General features: G+C 47.5%; 1 protein-coding gene across 1 annotated transcript in view; it reads left to right on the top strand.

Annotated features, from left to right (window-relative positions):
• Positions 1–13,639: 13,639 nt before the first annotated feature.
• The window catches only part of LOC107299651 (delphilin-like), a gene marked incomplete at both ends in the record, with an annotated part of 22,124 nt that continues 8,665 nt past the window's right edge, over positions 13,640–27,098 (top strand). The window contains 7 exons of the mRNA XM_015829008.1: positions 13,640–13,894; positions 14,957–15,042; positions 16,522–16,591; positions 16,944–17,038; positions 17,758–17,941; positions 20,776–20,948; positions 25,197–25,304. Of these exons, the coding sequence (XP_015684494.1) occupies positions 13,640–13,894; positions 14,957–15,042; positions 16,522–16,591; positions 16,944–17,038; positions 17,758–17,941; positions 20,776–20,948; positions 25,197–25,304 (971 nt within the window). The remainder of the gene's footprint in view (positions 13,895–14,956; positions 15,043–16,521; positions 16,592–16,943; positions 17,039–17,757; positions 17,942–20,775; positions 20,949–25,196; positions 25,305–27,098) is intronic.

The raw sequence follows: 27,098 nt of genomic DNA, 5'->3' as shown, positions 1-27,098 counted from the left end.
CTTAACTTGTCCAGTATTAAACCTGCCTGGACCCCGTTACCGAGGCCCGAGGGGGCTCAGCCATCGGGCAGAGCAGATGTGGCTGGGGTGCCTATGTGCCCCTTCATGGGGCAGGGAAAGAAGTCCTTCCTTGGTTGATGATGAGCTTCAGAAGGACCTGGATGGGGTTCAGGGAGATTTGCTCTTCCTTTTTACCAACCGGGTAGGGTAGCTTGATTCAAAATGGCCCTGGTACCATTTGGGTGTCAAAGCTGACCCTTGACAGCCACAGCAAGGTGAGTGGATTCTCACAACATACTAGCTGTGATGGAATGTAGAATAGAGTAGTATAGAGCTGGAAGGGACCCTGAGGGTCTTCTAGTCCAGCCCCCTGCTCAAGCAGGAGAACTTACACCATCTCGGACAGGTGATTGTCTAGTCTCTTCTTAAAAATCTCCAGTGATGGAGCACCCATGATTTCTGGAGGCAAGCTGTTCCACTGGTTGATTGTCCGCACTGTCAGGAAGTTTCTCCTTAATTCCAGGTTGCTTCTCTCTTTGATCAGCTTCCAACCATTGTTTCTCGTCCTTCCCTCTGGTGCTCTGGTGAACAACCTGGCCCCCTCTGCCCTGTGGCAGCCCCTCAGATACTGGAACACTGCTATCATGTCTCTTCTATTTCTTCTTTTCTTTAGACTATCCAAACCCAAGTCCCGCAGCCATTATTCGTATGTTTTAGCCTCCAGGCGTTTGATCATCTTAGTTGCTCTTCTCTGAATTTTTTCCAAACTCTCAACATCTGTTTTGTGATATGGTGACCAAAATTGGCTGCAGTATTCCAGGTGTGGTCTTACTAGAGCTTTGTAAAGCGGTACTAGTACTTCACATGATCTTGATTCTATGCCTCTGTTTAGACAACCCAGGATTGTATTAGCCTTTTTGACTGCTGCTGCACACTGCTGGCTCATGGTCAAGTGATCGTCTACTAGGACTCCAAGGTTCCTCTCACAGTTACTGTTTTTAAGCCAGGTCTCGCCCAAGCTGTATTCTTGCCTTTGGTTTTTCCTGCCTAAGTGTAAGACTTTGCTTTCCTCCACGTTGAAACTCATTTTGTTGGATAGGGCCCATTGTTCGAGTTTGTCAAGATCTTTTTGGATCCTGAGTTTGTCTTCTGGGGTGTTGGCTATTCCTGACAGTTTGGTGTCATCTGCAAATTTGATGAGTTCCCTTCAATTCCTTCATCTAAGTCATTAATGAAGATATTGAAGAGTACTGGGCCTAAGATGGAATCTTGTGGTACCCCACTCCTTACTTCTCTCCATGTGGATGTAGTGCCATTGAGGACTACTCGTTGAGTCTGGATTCCCAGGAGGGAGGCCCTGCTTTTCAGACGGCAAAGAAGGAACGATGCACAGAAAGTTTGTTTGGGAGGAAATGGGTTAAAACGGGTCCCCTCTAGCGATTCCCAGAGTATATCTGTAGTGATGCAGATAGTTGCTTTAATCTGGCAAGATTCTGTCTGTACGTGATGAGCAATGCAGAAACTGCTCAGAAGTAACTCCACTTGTCTTTCTTAGTTCTTGGGGCCTGACACTAGTCCATGTTAAGCATTAACAGAGGCGATTTATGCTTTCTGAAACAGCTGGGCCTTGTGCCCTTCCCCTTCGCGGTGTTAAGTGCCAGGGAGATCAGAAAATCCAGGCAGTTCAAATTAATATAAGGATATATTGCAAGATTAAGCTCTCTGTACAAGAATTTGAACTACTAACAAATTGGCGATAGATAAGAGTCAATGGAATTCAATTCAAGGTGGGCTGGACTCAGATTTCAAGGTGGGCATGAAGGGACTTGAGACTGATGATGCTTTTGACCCCTTCCTCGGGCATAACCTGGTCATCCCCTACATCTGGATTTGAAATGGGTTTCTTTCTCTCTTAGCCTAGATGCTGCAAGCGCTGAGAAGTCTTACGAGAGCCAAGAACCAGTGGGACAGAAGGGGAAATCGGGCTGGCGGGGCAGCTTCTGTCATGGGTTAATATCTGGCTGGCTGACGGGGGACTGGGTCAGTCAGATTCCTCATCTTGGCAGACCCGGAATAGGCAGAGCTCCCACCTCCCTGGGACTGCTTGATTTCCCCAACAAGGACCCTTGCGTGGGACACTGTTAAGGGGGCCAAGGAAGAGGTTGGGAGGAACACTGGAAGTTCCCCCCCCCTGTCTCTCTCCCTCCCTCCCTCCCTTTCTCTCACTCTCTCTCTCTTTCTCCCTCTTTCACTTTCTCTCTTTCTCTNCCCTCTTTCACTTGCTCTCTCACTCTCTCTTTCTCCCTCTTTCACTTTCTCTCTCTCTCTTTCTCTCTTTCTCCCTCCCCCCCCCTCTCTTTCTCTCATGCTTCCCATGCACAATCAGTCTTTGGAAAGACAAGTGCCACTTGACCAACATGTAGAGAATTATTGAGAATGGAAAGGGGGAGTATTCTTTTTAGGGGTACCCGTGCATGCAACATATCAAAAGTAGGCAGAGATTCAATTCTACCCTCTGGGGGCCATCTTGAATTTTTTGGCTGCACCCCGCAGCCCCCCCCCCCCCCCCCGTGCTTCTCTGATTCCCAAGAGGTGCACTGCAGTCTCTCCCTCTCCTCCTTCCAGGCCGTGCTTTTAGGGAGAGCACCGGGGCTGAGCTGCTGCCTGTCCACAAGGAGGGTTACTCTGACTGGCAGGGAATTGAGCCCCCCCCCCAACTTTCCCTCCAGCTCTGCTTGGCCTTTACCCCAAGTGCAAGGAATGATGGCAGTTGAAGCAGATGGCAGCTGGCTGTGCACACAGATGGGATTAAGCCAGGGAGGAGATTGCAACTGCCTGCACCCGCTGGGATTGGAGATTTGTTTATTTACAGATTTATTTAGCCCCCCACCTCCCATTTCAAATAATGATTCCAGGTGGCCTGCAACAATCCAGTATTCCAGTATTTGAGGGGCTGCCACAAAGAAGAGGGGGTCACATTATTCTCCAAAGCACCAGAGGGCAGGACAAGAAAAAATGGTTGGAAACTGACCAAAGAGAGAAGCAACCTGGAATTAAGGAGAAACTTCCTGAGAATTAACCAGTGGAACAGCTTCCCTTCAGAAGTTTTGGGTGCTCCATCACTGGAGGTTTTTAAGAAGAGACTGAACAGCCACTTATCTGAAATAGTATAGGGTCTCCTGCTTGAGCAGGGGGCTGGACTAGAAGACCTCCAAGGTCCCTTCCAGGTGGGATTCAAATACCTGAACAACCGGTTCTCTGCATTGACGCCATTTCCGAAAGTCCATTCTGAGCCAGGGAGGCCTCCGAAGCTCAGAACAGGCTTCCAGAAGTGGCGTCCATGCACTTCCGGTGGGTCGTTCTGGTCCTGGAAGGCCTCCAAGCCTCAGAACGGACCTCCAGAAGTGCCATCCATGCACTTCAGGCAGTCTGTTCTGGGCCTTGCAAAAAAGGGCTAGGGCATCACCCAATTCACCGAAATCAACAAAAAAGTAGCTGCCGGTTCTACCGGACCGGTGCAAACTGGCTGAATCCCACCACTGCTTCCAGCTCCTATTCTATTCTATTCTATTCTATTCTATTCTATTCTATTCTATTCTATTTATTTCATTCTATTCTATTCTATTCTATTCTATTCTATTCTATTCTATTCTATTCTATTCTATTCTATTTATTTCATTCTATTCTATTCTATTCTATTCTATTCTATTCTATTCTATTCTATTCTATTCTATTCTATTCTATTTATTTCATTCTATTCTATTCTATTCTATTCTATTCTATTCTATTCTATTTATTTCATTCTATTCTATTCTATTCTATTCTATTCTATTCTATTCTATTCTATTCTATTCTATTCTATTCTATTCTATTCTATTCTAATCCGTAAAGGCCAGGACAAGAACAAAAGAACCCCTCCCTCAGCGCCAGGCCAAACAGCCTCCGGCTCACCCCCATCCTAGCCTAATACTCGGGAAAAGAGCCTTGACAACCTGGACCTGGACCTGGACCTGGACCTGGACCTGGAGGCGATTGGGAGATGCTGCTCCCCCCCCCCCCCGGAAGATAACACTAGCATCTACGGCATGTACCTTGGACTTCAAAAAAAGTAGATTTTAGTAAATTCAAGAGCAGTAAAAGATAAGTAGAAGTTAACAAGAAAAGGAACTTGAGATGGTTGGGAATTCCTAAAAAAGGAGATACAGGTGGTCGGGTTACTAACTTGACCACTGCAATGATTATATCTCTGTTTCCAAAAGAGGGGGGGGGGGAAAGGATGATCCGAAGATTTATAGTCCAAGGAATCAGACATCTGTACCAGGAAAACTCTAGAACAGATCATGAAGAGATTGGTATATGATTTCCTTGAAAACAAGGTGAAAATTACCATATCAGCATAGATTTGATAAGAATAGACTAACTTTACTTCATTTTCTGCTTGGCTAACTTATGTAATAGATTATCAGAATGCTGATAGATACAATATGCCTTTACCAAAACATTTGAGAGAGCACGTGCTGATTAGTAAGTGAGTTAAATGTGGGCTGGTGGCATGACAACACTTGGCTCAAAAATCAAAGAATGTTTGTCATTATTACCACATAAAACTGGGGAGAAATATTGAAGAGAGGTTGAAGGAGCTTGGTCTGAACATAGAATAATCCAACTCCCTGCTTGAGCAGGAGACTCTATATCATTTCAGACAAATGGCTGTCCAGTCTCTTCTTGAAAGCCTTCAGTGATGGAGCACCCACAACTTCTGAAGACCAGCTGTTCCATTGGTTAATTGTTCTTATTGTTAGGAAATTTCTCCTTAGTTCTAGGTTGCTTCTCTCCTTGGTTAGTTTTCATCCATTCTTTCTTGTTTTGCCTTTTGTTGCTTTGGAAAATAGATTGACCCCCTCATCATGTAGGAGCCCCTCAGATATTGGAACAGTGCTATCATGTCACCTCTAGTCCTACTTTTCATTAGAGGAGAAGACTGACAAGGAATCTGAAATGCTGAAAAGAGGTCACCTAGAAAGTCAAAAACTGTTTTTTTTCCATTCCACAGTGCCAGAAATGGAATGAATATCAATTACAGAAAAGCAGACGCTATTTGAATTTTTGAAAAAAATAAATAAATCCTAGTAATGGGAAAATGTGACATTGGAGCCAGTGGTAGGTATCTCATTTTCTCTGGAGGCATTGAAGCAGAAACTAGATAACATCCAATCCAGGATGTTTTAATTTGGATTCCTGTGTTGAGCAGGGCTTGAATTGGATGGTCCCGTCCCAATTCTGTGATTCTGCTGCAAAGTTGGAGGTTCACTTAGCACTCTTCCAAAACTGGATCCTCGTCCTTTAGGTGAGAAGTAGGGAAGGCATTTATGTGAGCAAAGAGGATTAATGTCTCGGTTCTCTTAGCACAGCAGGACAGGAAGAAGGAAGTGCAGCCAAAACAAAAAATGGTCCAGGGGAGCAGCTCTTCTACTGGCTCAGCAATAGAATAAAATAGAATAGAATAATAATAATAATAATAATAATAATAATAATAATAATAATAATAATAATAATAATAATAATAAAAAAAATAAAAACGTTGGAAGGGACCTTGGAGGTCATCTAGTCCAACCCTCTGCTCAGGCAGGAAACCCTATACTATTTCAGACAAATGACTGTCCAGTCTCTTCTTAAAAACTTCCAATGTTGGAGCATTCAGCCCTTTTGGAGGCAGGCTGTTCCACTGGTTAATTGTTCTAACTGTCAGGAAGTTTCTCCTTAGTTCCAGGTTGCTTCTCTCCTTGATGAGTTTCCATCCGTTGCTTCTTGTCCTGCCTTCAGGTGCCTTGGAAAATAGCTTGACTCCCTCTTCTTTGTGGCAGCTCCTGAGATATTGGAACACTGCTATCATGTCCCCCCTTGTCCTTCTCTTCATTAAACTAGACCTTTAATGGAATGGAATGGAATGGAATGGAATGGAATAGAATAGAATAGAATAGAATAGAATAGAATAGAATAGAATAGAATAGAATAGAAGCTGGAAGAGACCTTGGAAATCTACTACTCCAGCCCCCCACTCAAGAAGGAGAATCTATACCATCTCAGAAAAGTGACTGTCTAGCCTCTACTTAGTAATCTGCAGTGATGGAGTGCGCACAATTTCTGGAGGCCAGCTGTTCCACTGGTTCATTGTCCTCACTGTTAGGAACTTTCTCCTTAATTCCTGACACTTAGAACAATTAATCGGTGGAACGGCTTGCCTTCAGAATTTGTGGCTGCTTCATCACTGGAGGTGTTTTTTAAAGAAGAGATTGGACAACCGTTTGTCTGAGCAGGGGGTTGGACTAGAAGATCTCCAAAGCCCCTTCCAGCTCTGTTATTCTGCAGCTGTTTAGAAAGTCACTAGAAAGAAAGGAGCAGGATAAAGAAGAGTCTGGGTCTGGGGGCGTGAGATAAACAATGCCCGTCCTAAGAGAACAGGGAAGGGGAAACAAAGAAATGAGTGTGAGGGGCTCCTCAAGTCTTGCCTGAGTACCAGGCGAAGAAGGGGTCCTTGGTCACATCCTGGGGAGCCATGTTGGATGTGAAGAGGTCACACAGAGAGGATGGAGGAAATGCTCAGCGGGTCCTCTTGCAGTGCCGGGACTGGAGAGCACCTTCCATCTTCTCAGCTGCAGGTTTGAAAAAGGACCAGGATGGTATTTGTGCTGCTTGGGGATTCTGTGTGGCTACCATTCGTTTAAAACTTAATTGCATAAATAATTAAATAAAGAGGCAAGAGAAGAAACGATGAATGGAAACTAATCAAGGAGAGAAGCAACCTAGAACTGAGGAGAAATTCCTGACAGTGAGAACAATTAACCAGTGCAACAGCCTGCCTCCAGAAGTTCTGGGTGCTCCATCACTGGAGGCTTTTAAGAAGAGACTGGACAGTACAAGGTTTCTTGCTTGAGCAGGGAGTTGGACTAGAAGACCTCCAAGGACCCTTCCAACTCTTACCCTACTATGGTGTATTCTAATTTGGGGAAGCTTGTCATCTTGTCCCTAAAAGCAGACAATGCCTATGGAACAGGATGTCTTGTGTGGCCATCCGCAGTTGGAGGAAGGTACGTTCTCCTTCCGAATGGCAGAAAAAGTTTGCAGGAACGTGAAAGTGACCCAGAGCGATATGGGGAGAGTGGAGCTTCCTACTGAGGTATGGAGAGGAAGGGGGGGGGGGTCTGAGAGGCCACCAACACTGGTCAGGAGGCCTGAGTGCAAGGTCAGTTTCAGAAATCCATTTGCTTCTATAGATACCACGTACATATTGAGAGTCCCTCCCGTTTTTCCCTGTCCTGTCCCTGGAGCCGTTATTCTTCAGAGAAGGAAGGGGATCATAATAAAAATACAAGAGACCTTTTCTCTTCTGCCAAGGATTTCCTTCCTTTCCTCAGTTTTTGATCAGTGCAGAAGCAGGTAAAATTGTGCTGCCTTCTTTGCCGAAGGAAACGGATGTCTTGTGTAGGCCAAGCATCTTCCCCCGACCTCTGTTACATCTCGGAGTGTTTAAAGTGATTCTTAAGGGGATTATTGGATTCTGGTGTCTTTACAGCCGACTCGTAAAGTAGGCTGGGCTGAGTGCTTGATCAGGGAGCTTCCAGGCTGGCAGATATTTCAATCATGGGCACGGTAATAAATATTAAACTGGATGTGGGAAATGTGGATTGAGTGGCAATGCAGAGTTAAAGGCAAGATTTGTTGCAGAAAAGAGCAACTAGAATGATTAGGGGGCTGGAGACTAAATCATATGAAGAAAGGTTGCAGGAAATGGGTATGGCCTGTCTAGCAAAAAGAAGGACTACGGGGGACATGATAGCAGTATTCCAGAATTTGAGGGTCTGCCACAAAGATGAGGGGGAAAAGAGCAACTAAGATGATTAAGGGCCTGGAGACCAAAACATATGAAGAATGGATGCAGGAATTGGGTATGACCAGTCTAGAAGAGGGGGGTCAACTTATTTTCCAAAGCACCAGAAGGCAAGACAAGAAACAACGGATGGAAACTCATCAAGGAGAGAAGCAACCTGGAATTAAGGAGAAGCTTCCTAACAGTGAGGACAATTGACCAGTGGAATTGCTTGCCTTCAGAAGTTGTGGGTGCTCCCTCACTGGAGGCTTTCAAGAAGAGACTGGACAGCCACTTGTCTGGAATCGTGTAGACCAGGGGTAGGCAACCTTGGCTCTTTATTTATTTATTTATTTATTAATTCAATTTATATCCCGCCCTTCTCCTTACCGGACTCAGGGCGGCTAACAGCCTTATAAAACAATGCAACAATAAATACCTAATTTAAAACCAAATTAAAAAGAAATATTTGTTATGGCCTATATAATTAAAATTTCACTTAAAAAACTCGTGGACTTCAACTCCCAGAATTCCTGAGCCAGCATGGCTGGCTCAGGAATTCTGGGAGTTGAAGTCCACGAGTCATAAAAGAGCCAAGGTTGCCTACCCCTGGTGTAGACTCTCCTGCTTGAGGGGGTTGAAGACCTCCAAGGTCTCTTCCAACTCCGTTATTCCATGTTCTATTTTCAGAAAGTGGCAGAGGAGGGATAATGCCGAGGCGGCTTCTCCCCATAATTCCTGGGCTGACCCAAGAGCAGGGTGCCACCCCTGCCCCCCGTGATGATCTGGGCCTTGTTCCTCTGGTTTTGCAGCATTTTTTTTTTTTTTTGCAACATTGGTTCTGAAGCCGCAGGGGGAATTTTCTCATGTGGAAATCTTTATGGAGGATACAGTCATTGACAAACATAGGGGTGGATGTGGGAGTATTCAGTCTCTGGGGAGGCTGTATGTGTGTATGTGAAGGTTGTAAAGGAGTCAGTCCAGATGTTTGTCTTTCAAATAATTTGCCTGCTAGCCAAATATAGGCTCAGAAGCCCTCTGAGCCTTGGAGGTTGGCAGGGGGGCGGAATGGTGGCAAAGGAAGGAGAAGTCTTAAATTCCAAAGAGAGATGGCAGCAACCCAAACTCTTCTTTGGGGCCGAAAATTGAGACGGCCCCGGGCCCCTCTTCCGATCCAGAGGTCTCCATGTCTGAGTTTTCCCTTGGATCTCTGGCTAGGTCAGTGGTTCTCAACCTTTTTAATGCTGTGACCCCCAACCGGTTGTAAGTCGAGGACTAAACCGGTCGTAAATCGAGGACTAAACCGGTCATAAGTCGAGGACTACCCAACCGGTCGTAAGTCGAGGGCTTTCCCTGCCCGGGAGTGCTGCGCATGCGTGGTTCCGCCCCCTGCGCCGGCCGAGGCGTAGCTGGCAAGCGGCAGAGACGGAGCAGGCCGACCACCAGCTGGCCCAGCCCAAGGGAGGTAAGGCACCCGCCGGAAAAGGGGAAAAAAATGGTGGACAAAAAAATGGCGGACAGCCTTGCTTGGCGACCCCCGTGAAATGGCCGATCGACCCCAAATGGGGTCGCGACCCATAGGTTGAGAACCGCTGGGCTAGGTTAAAGGCACGTAGACAAGGCGTCCGTGCCTGGGGGCCAAGATGACCTGCTCCCCGTATATTGAGGTCTGGTCAATGCAGCTTTCATCTCTTTTTTTTTTTTTTTTTTAAAGCAAGTTTTATTAATTTTCCAATTTTACAAAGCTCCAAGTGTTAAGGAAGGAACATGGTGATTGGGTAGTCTATAATCAAATAACAAGCTCTTTCATGCATATGTCAGGTTACATCATCAAGCATTTCCTCTCTATTTCCCTTAGTTATTGCATCACATTCAAATTAATACACTGCTAGTTATAACTCAAGTCAGTTAAGACATTTATCGATACATTTTGTCTTCTACGCCTTCATATCCTGTTTTGAATTTTACCTAATTTCAGTTACAGTATTCCAGCTTTCATCTTGATATGCCAGCCAAGCCATATCAAGGCAAGGAAAGGGCATTTTCCATCGGAAACTGGAACGATTCCTCCCCAGATAGAATCCAAATGTGCGTGGAGGAGGAACTGGAGAGAGGCCAGTGACTTGTAGGACTCAGAGCAGCCCAGGCCTTTGCAGGTTCCCCCTCCGAGCTGGACCCAGGGCTTGGCACTTGGCACTTTCCTGGCCCTCCCTCCTTGGTTTCCTGGAGGAATGAGAACCCCGCCCTGTTGTGTCCCGTGCCTGCAGAAGCAGGCGCGGAAAGTTGCAAGAGTCCTGGGCATTTGCAAAAGCTGCCCAGGACCAGACTGAGTGGTGCCGGCCTTGCGCACATGCGCAAGGCGGGAAAGGACTGCCTTGTGATTGGTTGGAATTGCCCGGGGATCGGAGGGTTTATATAGAGGCTTGCGCGCCTCTGGGCTTGTCGTTGTTCGTAGATTGGAAGCAGAGAATAAAGACTTGTTAGAAATGCTTCGTCTCAAGCGCCATTATTCTCCGGACTTAACACACCCAAGGTGGCCCTCCCTGCCCTGGCAACTGCCAGAGGAAGTGCCCACAAAGCTTGCCTCGTGGCTTAAGGGCTGCCTGGGTGCTGTCCTGGGGCTGGAGAGCAAGGGAGGGCTGCTTCCCAGGCCTGGATCTCATCCAGGGCGGGAGACGTACTTGGCTGGGTCTGCTGCTGGGAGGGGGGAGACGGGCTTCTTCCCCAAAAGCATCCTGGGTGGTGCCACTGGGCAGCCTTGCCCTCCTCTTGCCCCTATCAGCTGGGGGGGGGGGCAGAGAAGCTGGAAGGGAGGAGAGAGGGCTTCTTTCTCTCCAGCCATGGCAGCCCCCCCCCCTTGAGATTGCTCTGCCCCAGCTCTGAGAGCAAAATTAGAGGAGGGGAGGAATCACACTGTCACACTGGCAACAGGCCACTATTAAGTCAAAGCCCAAACCAGGACAAAACTGGATCCTGATGGCCTCTGCCATTCCATCGCTTGGCCTCAGCTTTTGCCCCTTCGAAGGACTGGCCTCTCTTTCACCTCTGGAACTTACTCAGACCCATGCCGAGTGAGGAGCATGAGCTTTGTGGTCCCACAGCTGGAGGACCTCCTCCCAGCCTAACTCCAACGCAACTCTGCCAGCCTCGTCTTGGCAGTGCCAGGAGAGGAGTGGGGAGGGGTTGGTGGTTTTCCAAGTGTGGCACTCTTTGCTCCCCTCTGAGGGACGGAGGAAAACACCTGGCTGGGCATGGGGGCTTAATGAGCTGCAGGTGGATTTTTGTTTGGCTGCTGAAGGGATCTTTGGTGTTTTAGCAGCAAGCCTATTGAGGTATTGAAATATAAAGTAGTTTTGCTTGCTCCTCTCAGTTGTGTGCATTATCCAAAGACCTAGTAGTAGCATGCATAACACTAAACCCAGGTTAATCTAATATAATATGTCTGCATATCCAGAGAAACCATATTATGACTTCAGGTGGTAGTTTTCACAACAAACTGAGCCAAGCCCTTAGCTGGGTTTTAGTCGGTGGGTCTTTATCAATATCCGGAGGTGTTGGTGAAGGAGCTTGACTCTTTAAAGCAGTGGTTCTCAACCTTTTTAATGCCGCGACCCCCAACCGGTCGTAAGTCGAGGACTAAACCGGTCGTAAGTCGAGGACTAAACCGGTCGTAAGTCAAGGACTACCCAACCGGTCGTAAGTCGAGGACTTTCCCTGCCCGGGAGCGCCGCGCATGCGTGGTTCCGCCCCCTGCGCCGGCCGAGGCGTAGCTGGCAAGCGGCAGAGACGGAGCAGGCCGACCACCAGCTGGCCCAGCCCAAGGGAGGTAAGGCACCCGCCGGAAAAGGGGAAAAAAATGGCGGACAAAAAAAATGGCGGACAAAAAAAATGGCGGACAGCCTTGTTTGGCGACCCCCATGAAATGGTCGATCGACCCCAAATGGGGTCCCGACCCACAGGTTGAGAACCACTGGTTTAAAGCTTGCATAGGCCCCTCTAGGGGTGGGATGGGGTGCCACTGCCAACTCGCCATGGGACAACTCACTGCGGGACAAGAATTGCACTAATCTCAAAGAAATAGTGGAGTAGAATCATTAAAGAAAGGAGGTACAAAATGAAATGTGAATGACGAAAAATAAAACATTTTAAAAAATGATTTTAAATAATGAAATCGAATAATGGATTGTCCCACAGTGAGTTGACCCTTGGGTGAATTGGCCGTGAGAAGTTGGCCGCGGTGGGTTGTCCCGTGACGAGTTGGCTGCGGCACCCATCCCATCTGGCCGTTGGCTGTTGGCGAGTGGTCCCATTCCGCCCTGCAGGGGCGGCTTGGGCTCTGTTTCGCTTGAGAGCGTCTCTTGGGGACCAGACCTTAAGGGCCTTGCTCACCTGCCAGGGCTGTGATTGATGGGTGTCCTGAACATCCCCACCCCAGCCACGAAGAAACAGAAAGGGACCCTGTGCTCAGCTGTTCTGCATAGGGGGAAGGGCTGGGGTGGGCGTCTGCACCCCTTGTGCAAAATCAACAATAACGCCTTCAGGGGTAGGATGGATGAAGGCATGAGGAGCTGATCTTGCTATCAGGTTGTAATGACAAAAAAACAACAACCCCACCTACCATCTGGGAGTTCAGCTACGTTCAGCAGCCATCTTACAAACTACAATGTCACCCATGTGAGCCGATACAGAAGCTCTCTGTGCTTCCTGTTTGATATTGAGAACAGCCCAAGGCTCAAGATTGTCCCCCATCTCTGTGCCAGCAGCTAGCTCCTCTTATCTCCCTTTGCTAGCCTTGAGGGACACATCCAGCCAGCGGCCAGCTCAACATGCAGGCAGTGCTCCTGGAGGTTGGAGAGTGTTGGTGTCCAGGAGAAGAAAGGACATAAAATAATAGACTTGGAAGGGATCTCAGAGATCTTCTAGGCCAACCTTCTGCTTGAGTAGGAGACCCTATATCATTTCAGACAAATGGTTGTTCAGTCTCTTCTTAAAAGCCTCCAGTGATGGAGCACCCACGACTTCTGAAAGCAAGTTGTTCCATTGGTTGATTGCTCTCACCATTAGGAAATTTCTTCTTAGTTCTAGGTCAGTGATGGCGAACCTTTTAGAGACCGAGGGCCCAAACTGCAACCCAAAATCCACTTATGCATCATCGAGTGCCGGGTGGATGTGGCCCATTGGGTGGGTGTGGCCCATTGGGTGGGCGTGGCTGCGGCGGTAACGGCAGACTGGGTGGGACTAAAAAGTTCAATCAATTCCAACTTGGCAAGATCTTTTTTTCCCCCATGAGAAGTTGAAATTGACTGATTGATTGAACCTTTTTTTATTTGCACATGGCGGCGGAGGCCTAAAGCAAAAAGATTTTATAAAACCAAGCTGAAGGCCTAGGACTGGGGCAACAGTGCGCGTGCCCACAGAGAAGGCTCTGAGTGCCGCCTCTGGCACCCGTGCCATAGGTTCGCCACCACTTGCTTCTCTCCTTGATTAGTCTCCATCCATTGCTTCTTGTCTTGCCTTTGGGTGCTTTGGAAAATGGTTTGAACCCCTCGTCTTTGTAGGAGCTCCTCAAATATTGGAACACTACTATCATCTCCCCCCTAGTCCTTTTCATTAGACTAGTTCCTGTAACCGTTCCTTGTATATTCTTCTCAGACTTCTGAGTTTCTCTGAGAGCTGCTTTGGGTTATGCATCCAGTGAGAGCAGCAGCCAAGCAGGCTGGTCCCAAGCCCCGTGCCCCTTCCCTAACCCGGGTCTCCTTTCATTGTTTCCAGGATCTTCATCCCCAGGAAACACCGGCAGCGCTTTGATGAGGTGGTGTCCCAGAGTCTCATCAGCAAGCTGTGCCGAGCCAAGAGAGAGCAGCCGACCAACCGTCTGAGACGCAGCCGTAGCGAGGACCACCATGAACGCCTGCTGGTCTCCACCCGGGCCAGCTCAGTGCCCCGGTGCCAGGAAGAGAATTGCCAGAGCTTGAGGAAGTCCACCGCTCTGATTGGCAACAATGTGGGGACGGGGGCAGCTTGCAGGTAAGGATCTGCGAAGACCCCCCTCCCCAAGATGCAGATTCTAGAGTGGAGCCTGTCTCTCCCCAAAGGCCCTAAAGCAGTGATGGCGAACCTTTTAGAGACCGAGTGCCCAAACTGCAACCCAAAACCCACTTATGCATCGTCGGGTGCCGGGTGGGTGTGGCCCATTAGGTGGGTGTGGCCAATTGGGTGGGTGTGGCCCATTGGGTGGGCGTGGCTGCGGTGGTAACAGCAAACTGGGTGGGACTAAAAAGTTCAATCAATCAATTCCAACTTTGCACGATCTTTTTTTTTCCCACAAGAAGTTGAAATTGTCTGATTGAACCTTTTTTTTTTTGCACACGGCGGCGGAGGCCTAAAGCGAAAAGGTTTTATAAAACCCAGCTGAAGGCCTAGGACTGGGGCGATGGCACATGTGCCCACAGAGAGGGCTCTGAATGCCGCCTCTGGCACCCGTGTCACAGGTTCGCCACCACTGCCCTAAAGAGTCTGTGCCATCATGTAGAGAGCTTATTTTTAGGCCATTTTGGAAAGGAGAGGAGAAGAAAGTTTATTGGACATATTTATGTACAGTCGGTGGAGACCTCATATATACCTGGGATATTGTGAGAAGGGGCAGACTAGGAAACCTGAACCTGTAGAGTTGAACGTGACATGGAAACCTGCAGGACAAAATCCTACTGCATGTGAAAGGGATTGTTGGGTTTGTTTGTTTTTTAAATGGCTGCTAAAGAAGAGATCAGCGTAACATGCCAGTCAAAGGCAAAATTCCAAAGATTCTCAGTTTGAAAGGATTTTTATATGTAAAGCGGTGTATCTCAATCTTGGCCACTTTAAGACGGATGGACTTCAACTCCCAGAATTCTCCAACCAGCCAGAATTCTGGGAGGTGAAGTCCATCCGTCTTAAAGTGGCCAAGGTTGAGAAACACCCGTGTCAAGAGAGGCAGGGAAGGGGCTCAAAGATCCCTCCTCTGCAGACAGCTTAGCGGGGAAAGCTCTGCGTTGCTCCTTTTGGATTCCCCGTTTGGTGTAAGGACTACAATGTGCTCTCCTTCCCCAGAACTGTCCGTGTCTACAAGGGCAGTAGAAGCTTCGGGTTTACGTTACGTGGCCATGCTCCTGTGTGGATCGAGTCCATCTTGCCTGGTAAGAGTAACCCTCGTTTCTTGGCAAAGACTTCCATTTGCAGGGCAAGCCTCGTTTGGAGTCAGATATTTTAGAAATGCCTTTGGGTTCTTTAGGATTGGTGCATTCTTCACCAAATTGACTACTTGGCCAAGGGCCTTGTTCAGAAGCAGGCAGCTGTGTTTTAGGGTTGCGCTTGTCCTTTGAACAAAATCCAGGTGTCACTCCAGCAAGTGAAAAAACAGATTCGTTTACATGGCGATGGGCACCATCTTGACTTTTTGAACCTCTCCCCCTCACCTACCAACCTCTGCAAAGGAAATGCAGCCCAGGGCAGGAGAATGGGTAAAACCAGAACAAAAATAAAATGTGATTTAATTCAATTTGAATTTTATCCAAGTGAAATCTTGTTAGTTTTAATTAAGTTTAAGTCATTCTATCATGATCTCCTAGGAATTTTACCCTTTTCTTGCTCTACACCAGGGGTAGGCAACCTTGGCTCTTTTATGACTCGTGGACTTCCAGAATTCCTGAGCCAGCTATGCTGTGCTGGCTCAGGAATTCTGGGAGTTGAAGTCCACGAGTCATAAAAGAGCCAAGGTTGCCTACCCCTGCTCTACACAAATAAATCTACACTACCTACTGTGATCACTTTTGGTAGCTGCAGGTGGCTTCAGGTTGTGGATATTTGCACTAGGTGGGAACACGGAGTAAGAATTCCTCCCTGGCGAGACCATTTCATCCCTCTGGACTCAGGCCACCCATGTCTCTGGATGAGGCCTGGGGTCATGAAATCTATGAGCGAAATTGGTGGACTCATCCAGATGTTCCAACATCCTAGGTGTGAGAGTGTGTCGCCATTTTGGGGCTGTTTCCCAACCTGAGCGGGGCATAAATACTGGAGAAATCTCTTCCTCTGGGACTGTGAATAGTCTGTCCTCACAACATGTTACCCTGTGTGTAGCTCGACATGCAGCTAAACCCTCCTATCCTTTAATAAACCAGACCATCTACATAGATCTTGATGCTTTATTTAAAAACAGGATGAGGTGAAACATCGATGCTATGTATGGAATATAGATTTTGTCTTCAGAAGAACATGTGTCACAGACCAAGCTGGATTCTTCTAGATGTTTCTATTACGTTACAAAATGGAGTCTGGCTTATCGGGATACACCTTCTTTGCAGAATGAGGGATAATGGGATAATGGGAAGTATGGATGTCCTGTAGGGTCAAACACCATCAAGCCAATTTCCAAATAATGAAAGATGGAGCTCAATATAAAGTCTGGTTTGATAGCTAGTGAGGGTGCTCCTTCCAGGATCTTGTGATTTTATGCAAAAATGATGGTGCTGGAATTGCTGGAACTGCCTTGGGCATGGAGGGATCAGCCAAAAGGAGAGATGTGCCTTTGTGACCCCAGCAGATTCTGCAAATAGAGCAGCGTTAGAGTCCTCCAAGAGTGGTGGGTGGTTGTTGTTGTTGTTTTGTCTTTGCAGGGAGTCCAGCTGAAAAAGCATCCCTGAAAGCTGGCGACAGAATCCTGTTCCTGAATGGCCTGGATATGAGGTGAATTAGCAGTTTCTTTGTTTTTCCCCACGATTATCTCTGGGGTTTGATGTCCTTCTAACCCAGAGGTAGGCAACCTTGGCTCTTTTATGACTCGTGGACTTCAACTCCCAGAATTCCTGAGCCAGGCATGCTGAGGGGAAAGGGAGAGGTTTCCAAGCTGAGCCAAGCTGGCTCAGGAATTCTGGGAGTTGAAGTCCACGAGTCATAAAAGAGCCAAGATTGCCTACCCCTGTTCTAACCCTTAGCTGGCTTGGACACAACTTTTCAACTCTCGCCAATGGCTGTCCTATCTGCGGAGCCCTCCTGGTGCTGCTTCTGTCCCGGATTGATCCTGTGTTCTGTTCTGCAGGAACTGTTCCCATGAGAAGGTGGTCTCCATGCTCCAAGGCAGCGGGGCAATGCCCACCCTCGTGGTTGAAGAAGGCATTGTTAGCTTTTCCAGTGGTAAGCAAAGATTTGGTCATAATCTTGGAAGGTTAGTTTGCTGTCTTCCTCTTTCTCCATGCTCTCTTTCCCCAGATGTTTCCACCCCCCTTCCTTAAGCTTTAAAGCTAATAGCTCCGGAAACTAGGTCCTCGGAGAGTTTAAAGCCCATGCTCAGGGTATTCCAGACCTTTGAAAACACCAGGAAGTTGCATGATAGTTCAACCATCTTCTTCAGTTGGTGGTTGAGGCCGCACAGCAAGAGATTCCTGCTGAATTTCTGTTCCCACTTCAGAGTTACAAAATCGGAATGTCTTTATAGGTTCTGTTTTCAAACATGCCAATTATTGTTATAATGATTCTTATAAATGAAGCAGCCTACATGTCACTAGGTGCAATTTTCTTTATATATATAAGCCCTGATGATGTTGGGTGGGCCCAATGAAAGCTCGGCTCATTAAATTTTTTACCATTTATTACTTTCCTCTTGGTGATCGATATTTATTGGTTTTATCATATATATTCTTCATAACAATCAGGAAAGATTGTTTGAGCCTGTGGGAAAAATAAAAGGGCTGTTCCACTGGATGAACAAGGAATGGAGATCATAATAGTGTTCGAACAATAATTTGTTCACATGTTTATTCTGATTTAAAATCAGATCATCCCAATAGGCTCCAAAGAGCTCGGAATCAGCTTTGTCTTCTGTTTCATAAGAGAGATTTTCTTTCTGTGTCCAGATGGTGAATCTTCTGAAGCACCCAGCTCCTCCTCAGCCCTCACCTCCTTGCAGTGGGTCGCTGAGATCCTGCCCTCCAGCATCAAGATCCAGGGAAGGACCTTCCACCAGCAGCTGGAACATCTCCTCATACCAGCAGAGCGCTACACAGTATGCAAAGCCCTGGAGAGCTTCTTCCAGCACAGGTGACTCCATCCGTTTGTCCAAGTGGAAAATTCGCAAGGTTCTGCTCCCTTCTGCTCCTTCTTGCTTGGGCTCTGCGTTTGGACTGAGCACCACCCAGTTTTGGGGATGAACTGGGGGGCTTGCACTTAAGGGCAGGAGCCCAGAGCTGATGACGAGGCTCCTGTCATTCTTCCCCGAATCTTTACCAGTACCTCTCAAACTTCGAGGCAGTGGATGGGGTTCGGGACCCCAGATTGTTTTAAAATGAGGGCGGATCTAAGCATGATGTCATGTGTCTGATTAACGAAACGCTTAAAAGGACTTTCAGGCATATTTTTTCCTAAAAGCATTTATTAAGGTTACAGAGACGTCAGTACAGCATGGTGGAAATGCTTAGGTCTGGCTTCTCTTCCGTTAAGCATATACATCCTAAGCATTTTCCACTCCCTTATTTTGGGGTCATGGTTCACATCTTCCAATCAACTTGGAAGATGTGATTTACTTCAGGTTTCTTTCTCCTGGGCTATCCTTATGCTCCTCCCTCTTTCCCAGTTGCTGGTTTAACTATATAAATACCAGACAGTTCTGCATATTGTCAAAGCAAGAATATATAGTATTTGCAGCGTTGACAGCTCCATTCACAGCAGAATGCCTGAGTCTGCTTCAGCAAAGCTTTTCTCTGGCATGGAGGTAAAGTGAAAAACTTGCCTAGGCCTTTAGCTTCAAAGATTGAGGCAACATCCAGGGTGTAACGTTGTGTGGGAATGGCCTTGGGAGACAGGAAGAAGAGCCGCAGTTGAAAACTGTCCTGCAAAACAGTTTTGCAGGAGACGTTCTGGAAGCTGCCTTTACACATCTTGCCAGATTTAGGTCTTTGAGGTGGTCCAGACAAGAAGGACTAGCCCTATTTTTGTTGTAACATTACAGCAGGGGTGGGCAACCTTGGCTCTTTTATGACTGGTGGACTTCAACTCCCAGAATTCCTGAGCCAGCCACGCTGAGGGGAAAGGGAGAGGTTTCCAAGCTGAGCCATGCTGGCTCAGGAATTCTGGGAGTTGAAGTCCATGAGTCATAAGGTTGCCTACCCCTGCGGTTACAGTAAGGGAACATATTTTTCCTCTCTGGAAAACTAGGGAGGATCCCTTCTAAATTGCTTCCCATGCCCTTTTTCCTTCTGTGGGCTGAGCTACATTTTGCATGATGGTTGTCTAGCCTGCCGCTCTTCCTCCTGTCCCTCAAGGTCGTTTCCCCCTACTATTACACAGACATACTTTTCATCAGTTGATATGTCCACAGAGACCATATTATCTCTGCGCTGTAAGGCATTAGGCTGAGTGCCAGTTCATTTCTGGGCAAAATATGGAACGCTTTTAAAACCTTTACTTTTAAAAACCCCTGCAGTTTAGACTCAAGAGAGAGAACACCTCTTTCAGTATGAACGTCTGTTCTCCCAGAAATTGAACATAGAACATAGAATAACAGAGTTGGCAGGGCCCTTGAAGGTTATCTAGTCCAATTCCCTGCATGAGCAGGAGTCTATACCAGTGATGGTGAACCTTTTAGACACCGAGTGCTCAAAAACCGCCCTGCCCGCCCTCAGGGCCACCTACCGCCTCCACGGCCCGCCGCAGATCACTCAGGCGGCCCTGCAGCACCATGGCGGCCAAGCCCTCTGCCCACGCCCTGCAGCATCATCTGCGCGCAATGGGGCACGAGGGCGGCGTCTTGTCCCTGCTGCCTGTCTGCCATGTCCTTGGCTGTGCTGCTCCGCGTGGGCCATGCCCGGAGGCTACTCTCCTCCGGGGGGGCTGCTGGTGAGGAGGGGGCCGTGAGGGAAGGTGGGGCTGGGGTGACAGCATGCGTGCCCACGGAGAGGGCTCTGAGTGCCGCCTCTGGCACGCGTGCCATAGGTTCGCCACCAGTGGTCTCTACCATTATCTGAGAAAGTTTGCCTTCTTTGTTGCCACTAAGGGAACAAGTTTTGATTTCAACTATTTATTTTTAACTGTGCATTTTTCTTAATAATTATGCTACTGTCGTATGGCTATTTGCTGTTTAAGCTGTTACGTTATGTTTTTAAGGCCTCACGTTTGCGTTGTAAAGTAAATTTGCTTTCCTATAAACCATTGCGAAGATTTGTAGTGCAATGAGTTAACTAAATAATAAACAAGTAAGCAAACCATAAAACACGGGTGGAACCCATAATCCAGCCATCGGTCAACCTTTCCCGCCAGCTCTTCCCCATCCCCTGTCTGAAAAACATGATTGACAGATATTGACCGGCAGATCACATTTGTTCAGTGGGGAGGAAAAGAAAGACAGGGGAGCCCCCAGCCTTTATTGCAGGCTGTCTCTGATACCCAGAATTCTTCCAGATATTTTGTTTATTTAGGCATTTTTATTTATTTATTAAATCTTTATGCCACCCATCTACTCTGTAAGGTGACTCTTACATTTCATTTTTGAACGCATCTTAGTTTTCAGAGATCCATCTGCAGTATTAGAGAGGGGGGTGATTCCAAACTTGTCATTGCACCCCCCCCTAAAAAAAAATCTTTAAATTGGCTCTGATAATCTCAAGTGTCAGGAAGGCAGATTCCTGCTGAACAGTAGGAAAAGTTTCCCAAACCGAAGTGCAATTCAAGAGTGGGTCCAGTGACCGGAGAAGGAGCCTCTCCTCTCCATTCAGTGTGTCCGAGCCGAGCATTGGATGTCTGGGGGCTTCCATTCGTGTCCATGGACTGAGACTGTCCTCAGGCCCCTTCCAGCTCTTCTCTAATCCTGGGATTTGGATTTTCTTCCCTGCTTTCTCTCTGCCCTAAAGAAGTCTTTGCTTCCTTCCTTGTCCACTCAGGAACATCGACACCCTGATTGTGGACGTCTACCCTGTGCTGGACACGCCCTCCAAGCAGGTGATCTGGCAGTTCATCTACCAGTTGCTAACCTACGAGGAGCAGGCCCATTGCCAGCAGAAGATCGCCAGGTTCCTTGGCTACAAGTCCTTGGCAAGTGGGACATCCGATGCTGGTGAGTCTCACCCACTGGTGCCAGTTCTGGACTGCCCAGCGGCTGTTTGTGCCCTCATAGCGCCTGAACTGTGGGTTGCAATGCATGTTTGTGTGTGCAGATTTTTAATTTGTGAAAAAGATGTATATGCCTGTCCATATTCTCCAAACTAACAACAAAATATTACACAGTTAAAAAAGGTAAGTGGGCACAAATGGTTTTTGGAAAGGAGGGTAAGGGAAGCTCTCCAAGGAATGGTTCAGGAATCCTTAGCAGTTTGCTAAGAAGAGGAAGCTCGCACAAAGGTTCTGGGTGGTAGGAAGAGAGGCAAGAAGGATGGCCTGGAGTTTTTTTTCCCCCCCAGGAAACCAGGTGCCTTAATTTCCAAAAGTAAAAGACAAAAATACTTTCAAATAGGAATAGGAATATTCTTTATTGGCCAAGTGTGATTGGACACACAAGGAATTTGTCTCCAGTGCATAAGCTCTCAGCGTGCATGCAAACAACAACATGATAAGTCATAGATCATAAATGGTAAGATACAATTCATAATTCATAAGATACAAACAAGAAGTTATAAAACATAAGATACCAATAGAAGAAGTTAGTAGGAAAGATGAGAAGATGAGAAATAGTAATAGCACTAAGGCTTATGTACCACTTCATAGTGCTTTACAGCCCTCTCTAAGCGGTTTACAAAATCAGCATGTCGCCCCCAACAATCTGGATCCTCATTTTACCGACCTCAGAAGGATAGAAGGCTGAGTCAACCTGGAGCCAGTGAGGATCAAACTGCTGACAGTTGGCAGAATTAGCCTACAATACTGAGAAGATGAGAAGCATAATAGCAATAGAGCCCTACTACATGGGTAAATATCCTTAGAGATAAGATAGTGCTGTGGGAATTAGGTGTTCAGCAGTGATGACATGGGGGGGGGGGGGAACTGTCTTTTTGTCTAGTTGTTTTGACACACAATGCCCTATAGTGGCATCCCAAAGGGAGAAGTCGACATAGTTTATGTCCATGATGGGAGGGGCCTGTAGATATTTTCTCAGCTGTTCTTCTGACCTGTACAATATACAGGTCTTCTATGGAAGACAGGCTGGTTGCAATTATTCCTTCTACAGTCTTAACTATCTGTTGAAGTCTGTACCTGTCCTGCTTAGTTGCTGTGCCAAACCCGACAGTTATAGAAGTACAAATGACAGACTCAAAAATTCCTCTGTAGCAACCAAGCCACCACTTCATATAGATTCTCGCAAGATTTATCATGCCCTTCTCAAAGTTTAGTCAAAGAATGATCAAAGCAGTAATGAAGCAATGATAAAATGATTGTTTTTTTCCTTTATTTAATAAAAGAGAATACAGAAAATAAACCACCTCATGATAACATTTACACTGTAGGGCTGACAGCAAAGGGCCATACTTCCAGCGTCATAGCAGATAGGAATTGTAGTTCTATCTTATGTGGAGAGCAGGAGGTCGAAGAAGTACCAATAGAAGACAATCTCTCCAGCTGGGGGCTGAACTGTGGAGTTCTTGGCGCTCTCTGAACTGAGTTGTTTGCTTGCAGACATTTTGTTACCTGGGTAGGTAACATCTTCAGTGCCTCACTCTTCTGGCACTGAAGTTGTTACTTAGCAGGATAATGAAATGTCTGCAAGCCAGCAACCAAGCTCAGAGAGCACCAAGACTGCCCAGCTGAGGAAGTCTGGACTGGGGGATCCTTTTGCATTTCATCTCATGAGGAGAGGAAGGCATAATATTAGCCCACCTACGACCAGCCTCCTGATGCAGCCCTGGACATCACCCCTGTCCTGCCCCAGATTGGGTGCTCAGAGGCTGGAGAAGAGCTGGCCCATTGGTGGTACTGAAAAGATGCTGACCAGGACTGGAAAGACATTGTTGGGATAATAAGAACAGAATAGAATAGAAAATATGGAATGGAATGGAATATAGAATGGAATGGAATGGAATGGAATGGAATGGAATGGAATGGAATGGAATGGAATGGAATGGAATGGAATGGAATAGAATAGAATAGAATAGAATAGAAAATATGGAATGGAATAGAAAGAAATAGAATAGAATAGAATAGAATAGAATAGAATAGAATAGAATAGAATAGAATAGAATAGAATAGAATAGAATTCTTTATTGGCCAAGTGTGATTAGACACACACAAGGAATTTGTTTCTGGTGCAGAAGCTCTCAGGGTACATACAAGCAACAAGTGATAAATCATGATCATAATGCTCTCATCATAAATGCAACACTCAGTGGCAGTCACAGGATACTAAATAAAAACAATCAACATAAATCACAAGATACAAACAACAAAGTGATAGTCATAAGATGCTAGAGGAATAGGTAATAGGAAAGATGAGAAGGATAACAGTAACAATGCAGCCCTACTACGTGTATGTAGTATGTAGGATATATGTATATATGTAGGATGAGGGGATGTTTCAGGCTTAGAAGAAGCAAAACCTCAAGAGAAAAGGTTTTAGGGAACAGCCTGGGAATAAAAGGGGAGAAAGAGGAGCAGAGGGAAAACTCTTGGAGAGGGGAGCAAAGTCACCCCCCCCCCAGGAGATGTACCCCTGCTCAAAGGGTTTAATGCCGTTGTTGATCTTTGATGCTGCCCTGGCTCTTTCCTCCCATCCTTTGCTGGGGAGGTGGCCTGGGCATCTGGGGGACCCAGCCTGGCTCGTGGGCCTGTCATTTGCCCACTGAGACCCAGATGTGGCAGGGGAAGAAGCACACGTGGTTCCCGAAAGCCGGCCTCCTGTTCTCCCCGAAAGAAGTTTGGTGGAGTTTGCCAGGCGCAGGTTTTAGGTCCCAATAAGCCCTCGGAAGGTAGGAAGTTTCAGGTTCTCCTCACGGGCAGGGGGCCCGATGCTTGCAGCATGGCTGGTTCAGGAATTCTGTGGAGTTGAAGTCCACGAGTCATAAAAGAGCCAAGGTTGCCTACCCCTGTCTTAGGAAGACATTTCTCCCAATCTTCCATGGTGTAAATAGTGTGTTTCCTCCATAGTTTTAATCTAGTAGTTTCAAATATTACTCAACAGGTAAATGGTTTTGTCCTCTTTAATGGGATTGTGACATTGCTGGAAGGTGCTCAGGTTTCTAACGTGACTTGACTGGGTGCTAAAGACCCAGTTTTGAGATCCCCGTGCAAATGAAGTGACCGGGGATGGACAGCCGCTCCAGTCAAAAATCATATAAGATTCATATATGGTTAGAAAAGATGATTAAAATGCAGATAGAATTTAAATCTGAACTGTTTCTACTAGGAATACTAGGATCTAATTATGGAAAAGAGAATGAATACTTAATATTACATGTATTAACAGTTGCGAGAATAGTATTTGGCTTTGCCCAATTTTGGAAAAATGAAAAGCTACCATCCGACCAGATTATTATTACAAAAATATTGGAATGTGCAGAAATGGATAGACTTACGACCGGTTGGGTAGTTACGACCGGTTTAGTCCTCGACTTACGACCGGTTTAGTCCTCGACTTACGACCGGTTGGGGTCGCGGCATTAAAAAGGTTGAGAACCACTGCAATCAGGCCTCAGAAGCTAGGAAGGCGCCGGAGGAGGGAAGGGAGGGAGCCAGGCGCCTCCGCCCACCCCGGAGCAGCTTCAGGTCCTCTTCTCGGGCAGGGGCCCCGATGCTTGCAGCATGGCTGGGAGTCAGTGGGAGACGCGCCAGGGCCCCGTCGGGTGCCTCTGCTCTCCCGGGTCTGCGCAGGATCCGTCCGGCTCCTGAAGAGAGCGGCTGCCAAGGCAACCGGGTGGCCTGGCAGGAGGCTATTAGCGCATCACCCGGGCTCTGCCGTGAACGACTCGCACCTACTCCTTCGAGCAGGGTATTTCCTTGAGTTGCCGTGGCAACCTGGGCCCCAGCTGCATGTTTTCAGGGATGGTGGGCATTCATCTCATCAGAGTAAATTTAGAATGAAAGGTTTTAATCTTCAGCTGGGGAGTTGTTATTTACAGGCGAAGGCCTGTGTTGCTTCCAAGGAGATTATTATTAAGCCAGAGAGCAGCCCAGATGCCTGGGAGGAGGGGCAGGCCTGTGGGGAGAGGGCGGGAAGAGGTATGTATGTATGTATGTATGTATGTATGTATGTACGTATGTATGTATGAGGCATGTATCTATGGAGGGAGCAGAGGAGCAGCCAACTCACCAGACAGAGAATGGGATTGTGATGGGAGGGGGGGGCTCTAAAGCAAAGATACTGGCTTATTCTTCCCAGCTGTAGCCGAAGCCGAAGTGGACGAACAGCCTCAGAGTTCCCTACGGACCGGCCCAGGGCGTCGGAAGAGTCTGCGTGGCCATAGCCCCAAGGACAGTGAAGCCCGGGGTAGGTTGTGGGGCTGCGCCAGTGGTGATCTTGGGCTTCTTTCCCCACCTTTGTCCAGCAACTTCCCCTGTTTGCTCCCCGCTTTCTAGAGGTAGGGGAGGGTGGCCATATCCCTTCTCTGTAGATAGAGGTTTTGGGGAACATTGATCAGACGCAGTGACCCCACAACCACCGTCTGCTGGCTCACGTGCCTTGCAACGACCGAAGCCTTGACCGCGTCCCCCTCCTCTACAAATGTTGAGATGGCACGGATTGTACTTACTATGTCTCGAGGGGCTTAACAGGTGCCTGCCCCTCGTCTTTGGGGAGAACATCTGGAACTTTCACTCGGCCACCTGGACTTTCTCACGCACCGCCCTCCCCCTTTCCCTCCCTTAATCCGAGCAGTCAGAGGATTACCCAGGAGGGGCTCTGGAGTTGCCTTAATCAGTGGGGGGTTAGGCAAGACAATCACAGAGATTCCAATCGAATTCCGATTTGATCATTCCCGCTTGCCTGGCCTTGGCTCTCTCCAGCTGGTTGTCTTCCGACCGACTCTCTAAGCCAAGTGACACATTGCAAATAACTCTGCCGTGGCCCCTGGTCCCTCTTTTGCTTCCTCCTCTGGATCAGAACGGGCCTGTGCTCTGCTCCACCCCCTGAACTGCTTATTACAGGTAAGTCCTCAACTTACAACAGGCCGCTGAGGGACTGTTCAAAGTTACAACCGCACTGGAAAAAGTGACTGATGACCATTTGTCACACTTAAGGACCGTTGCAGCCTCCTCGTGGTCACCTGATCCAAATTCAGGCACTTGGCAGACCCTGACTCGTGTTTATGGCGGTCGCAGTGTCCCAGGATCACGTGATCCCCTTTTGTGACCTTCTGACCCCAAAGTCAGTGGGGAAGGCAGACTCACTTCACAACTATGTTACTAACTTAACAACTGCAGTGGTTCACTTAATGGTGGCAAGGAAGGTCGTAAAATGGAGCAAAACTCACTGACCAAATGTCTCACTTAGCATCATAAACTTTGGGCTCGGGTATGGCCATAAGTGCAGGACTACCTGAATTATTTTTCTTCATTATTTACTAAAGGTGGAGGCAGCTTCCTAGACCCGTGGAAGCCCTCAACTTCAGCTGCGCCCAAATATCCTTTGTAAAGAATTACCTGCCCCCCTGCCCCAAGAGCAAACTCAGTTACAAATCCAAACATTGCCAATAAAAACCCCCAATAATAATAATAATAATAATAATAGTAATAGTAGTAGTAGTAGTAGTAGTAGTAGTAGTAGTAGTAGTAGTAGTAGTAGTAGTAGTAATAAGAAATTTGGAAGGGACCTTGGAGGTCATCTAGTCCAACCCCCTGCTCAGGCAGGAAACCCTACACCAGTGGTTCTCAAACTTTTTAATGCCGCGACCCCAACCGGTCGTAAGTTGAGGACTAAACCGGTCGTAAGTCGAGGACTACCCAACCAGTCGTAAGTCGAGGACTAAACTGGTCGTAAGTCGAGGACTACCCAACCAGTCGTAAGTCGAGGACTTTCCCTGCCTGGGAGCGCTGCGCATGCGTGGTTCCGCCCCCTGTGCCGGCCGAGGCGTAGCTGGCAAGCGGCAGAGACGGAGCAGGCCGACCACCAGCTGGCCCAGCTCAAGGGAGGTAAGGCACCCACCGGAAAAGGGTAAAAAAATGGCAGACAAAAAAAATGGCGGACAGCCTTGCTTGGCGACCCCCGTGAAATGGTCGATCGACCCCAAATGGGGTCCCGACCCACAGGTTGAGAACCACTGCCCTATACCATTTCAGACAAATG

Source organism: Protobothrops mucrosquamatus, unplaced genomic scaffold (genome assembly GCF_001527695.2).
Source record: "Protobothrops mucrosquamatus isolate PMUCROS unplaced genomic scaffold, P.Mucros_1.0 scaffold5232, whole genome shotgun sequence".
Taxonomy (NCBI): domain Eukaryota; kingdom Metazoa; phylum Chordata; class Lepidosauria; order Squamata; family Viperidae; genus Protobothrops; species Protobothrops mucrosquamatus.
This window is presented reverse-complemented; position numbering and strand designations above follow the sequence as displayed.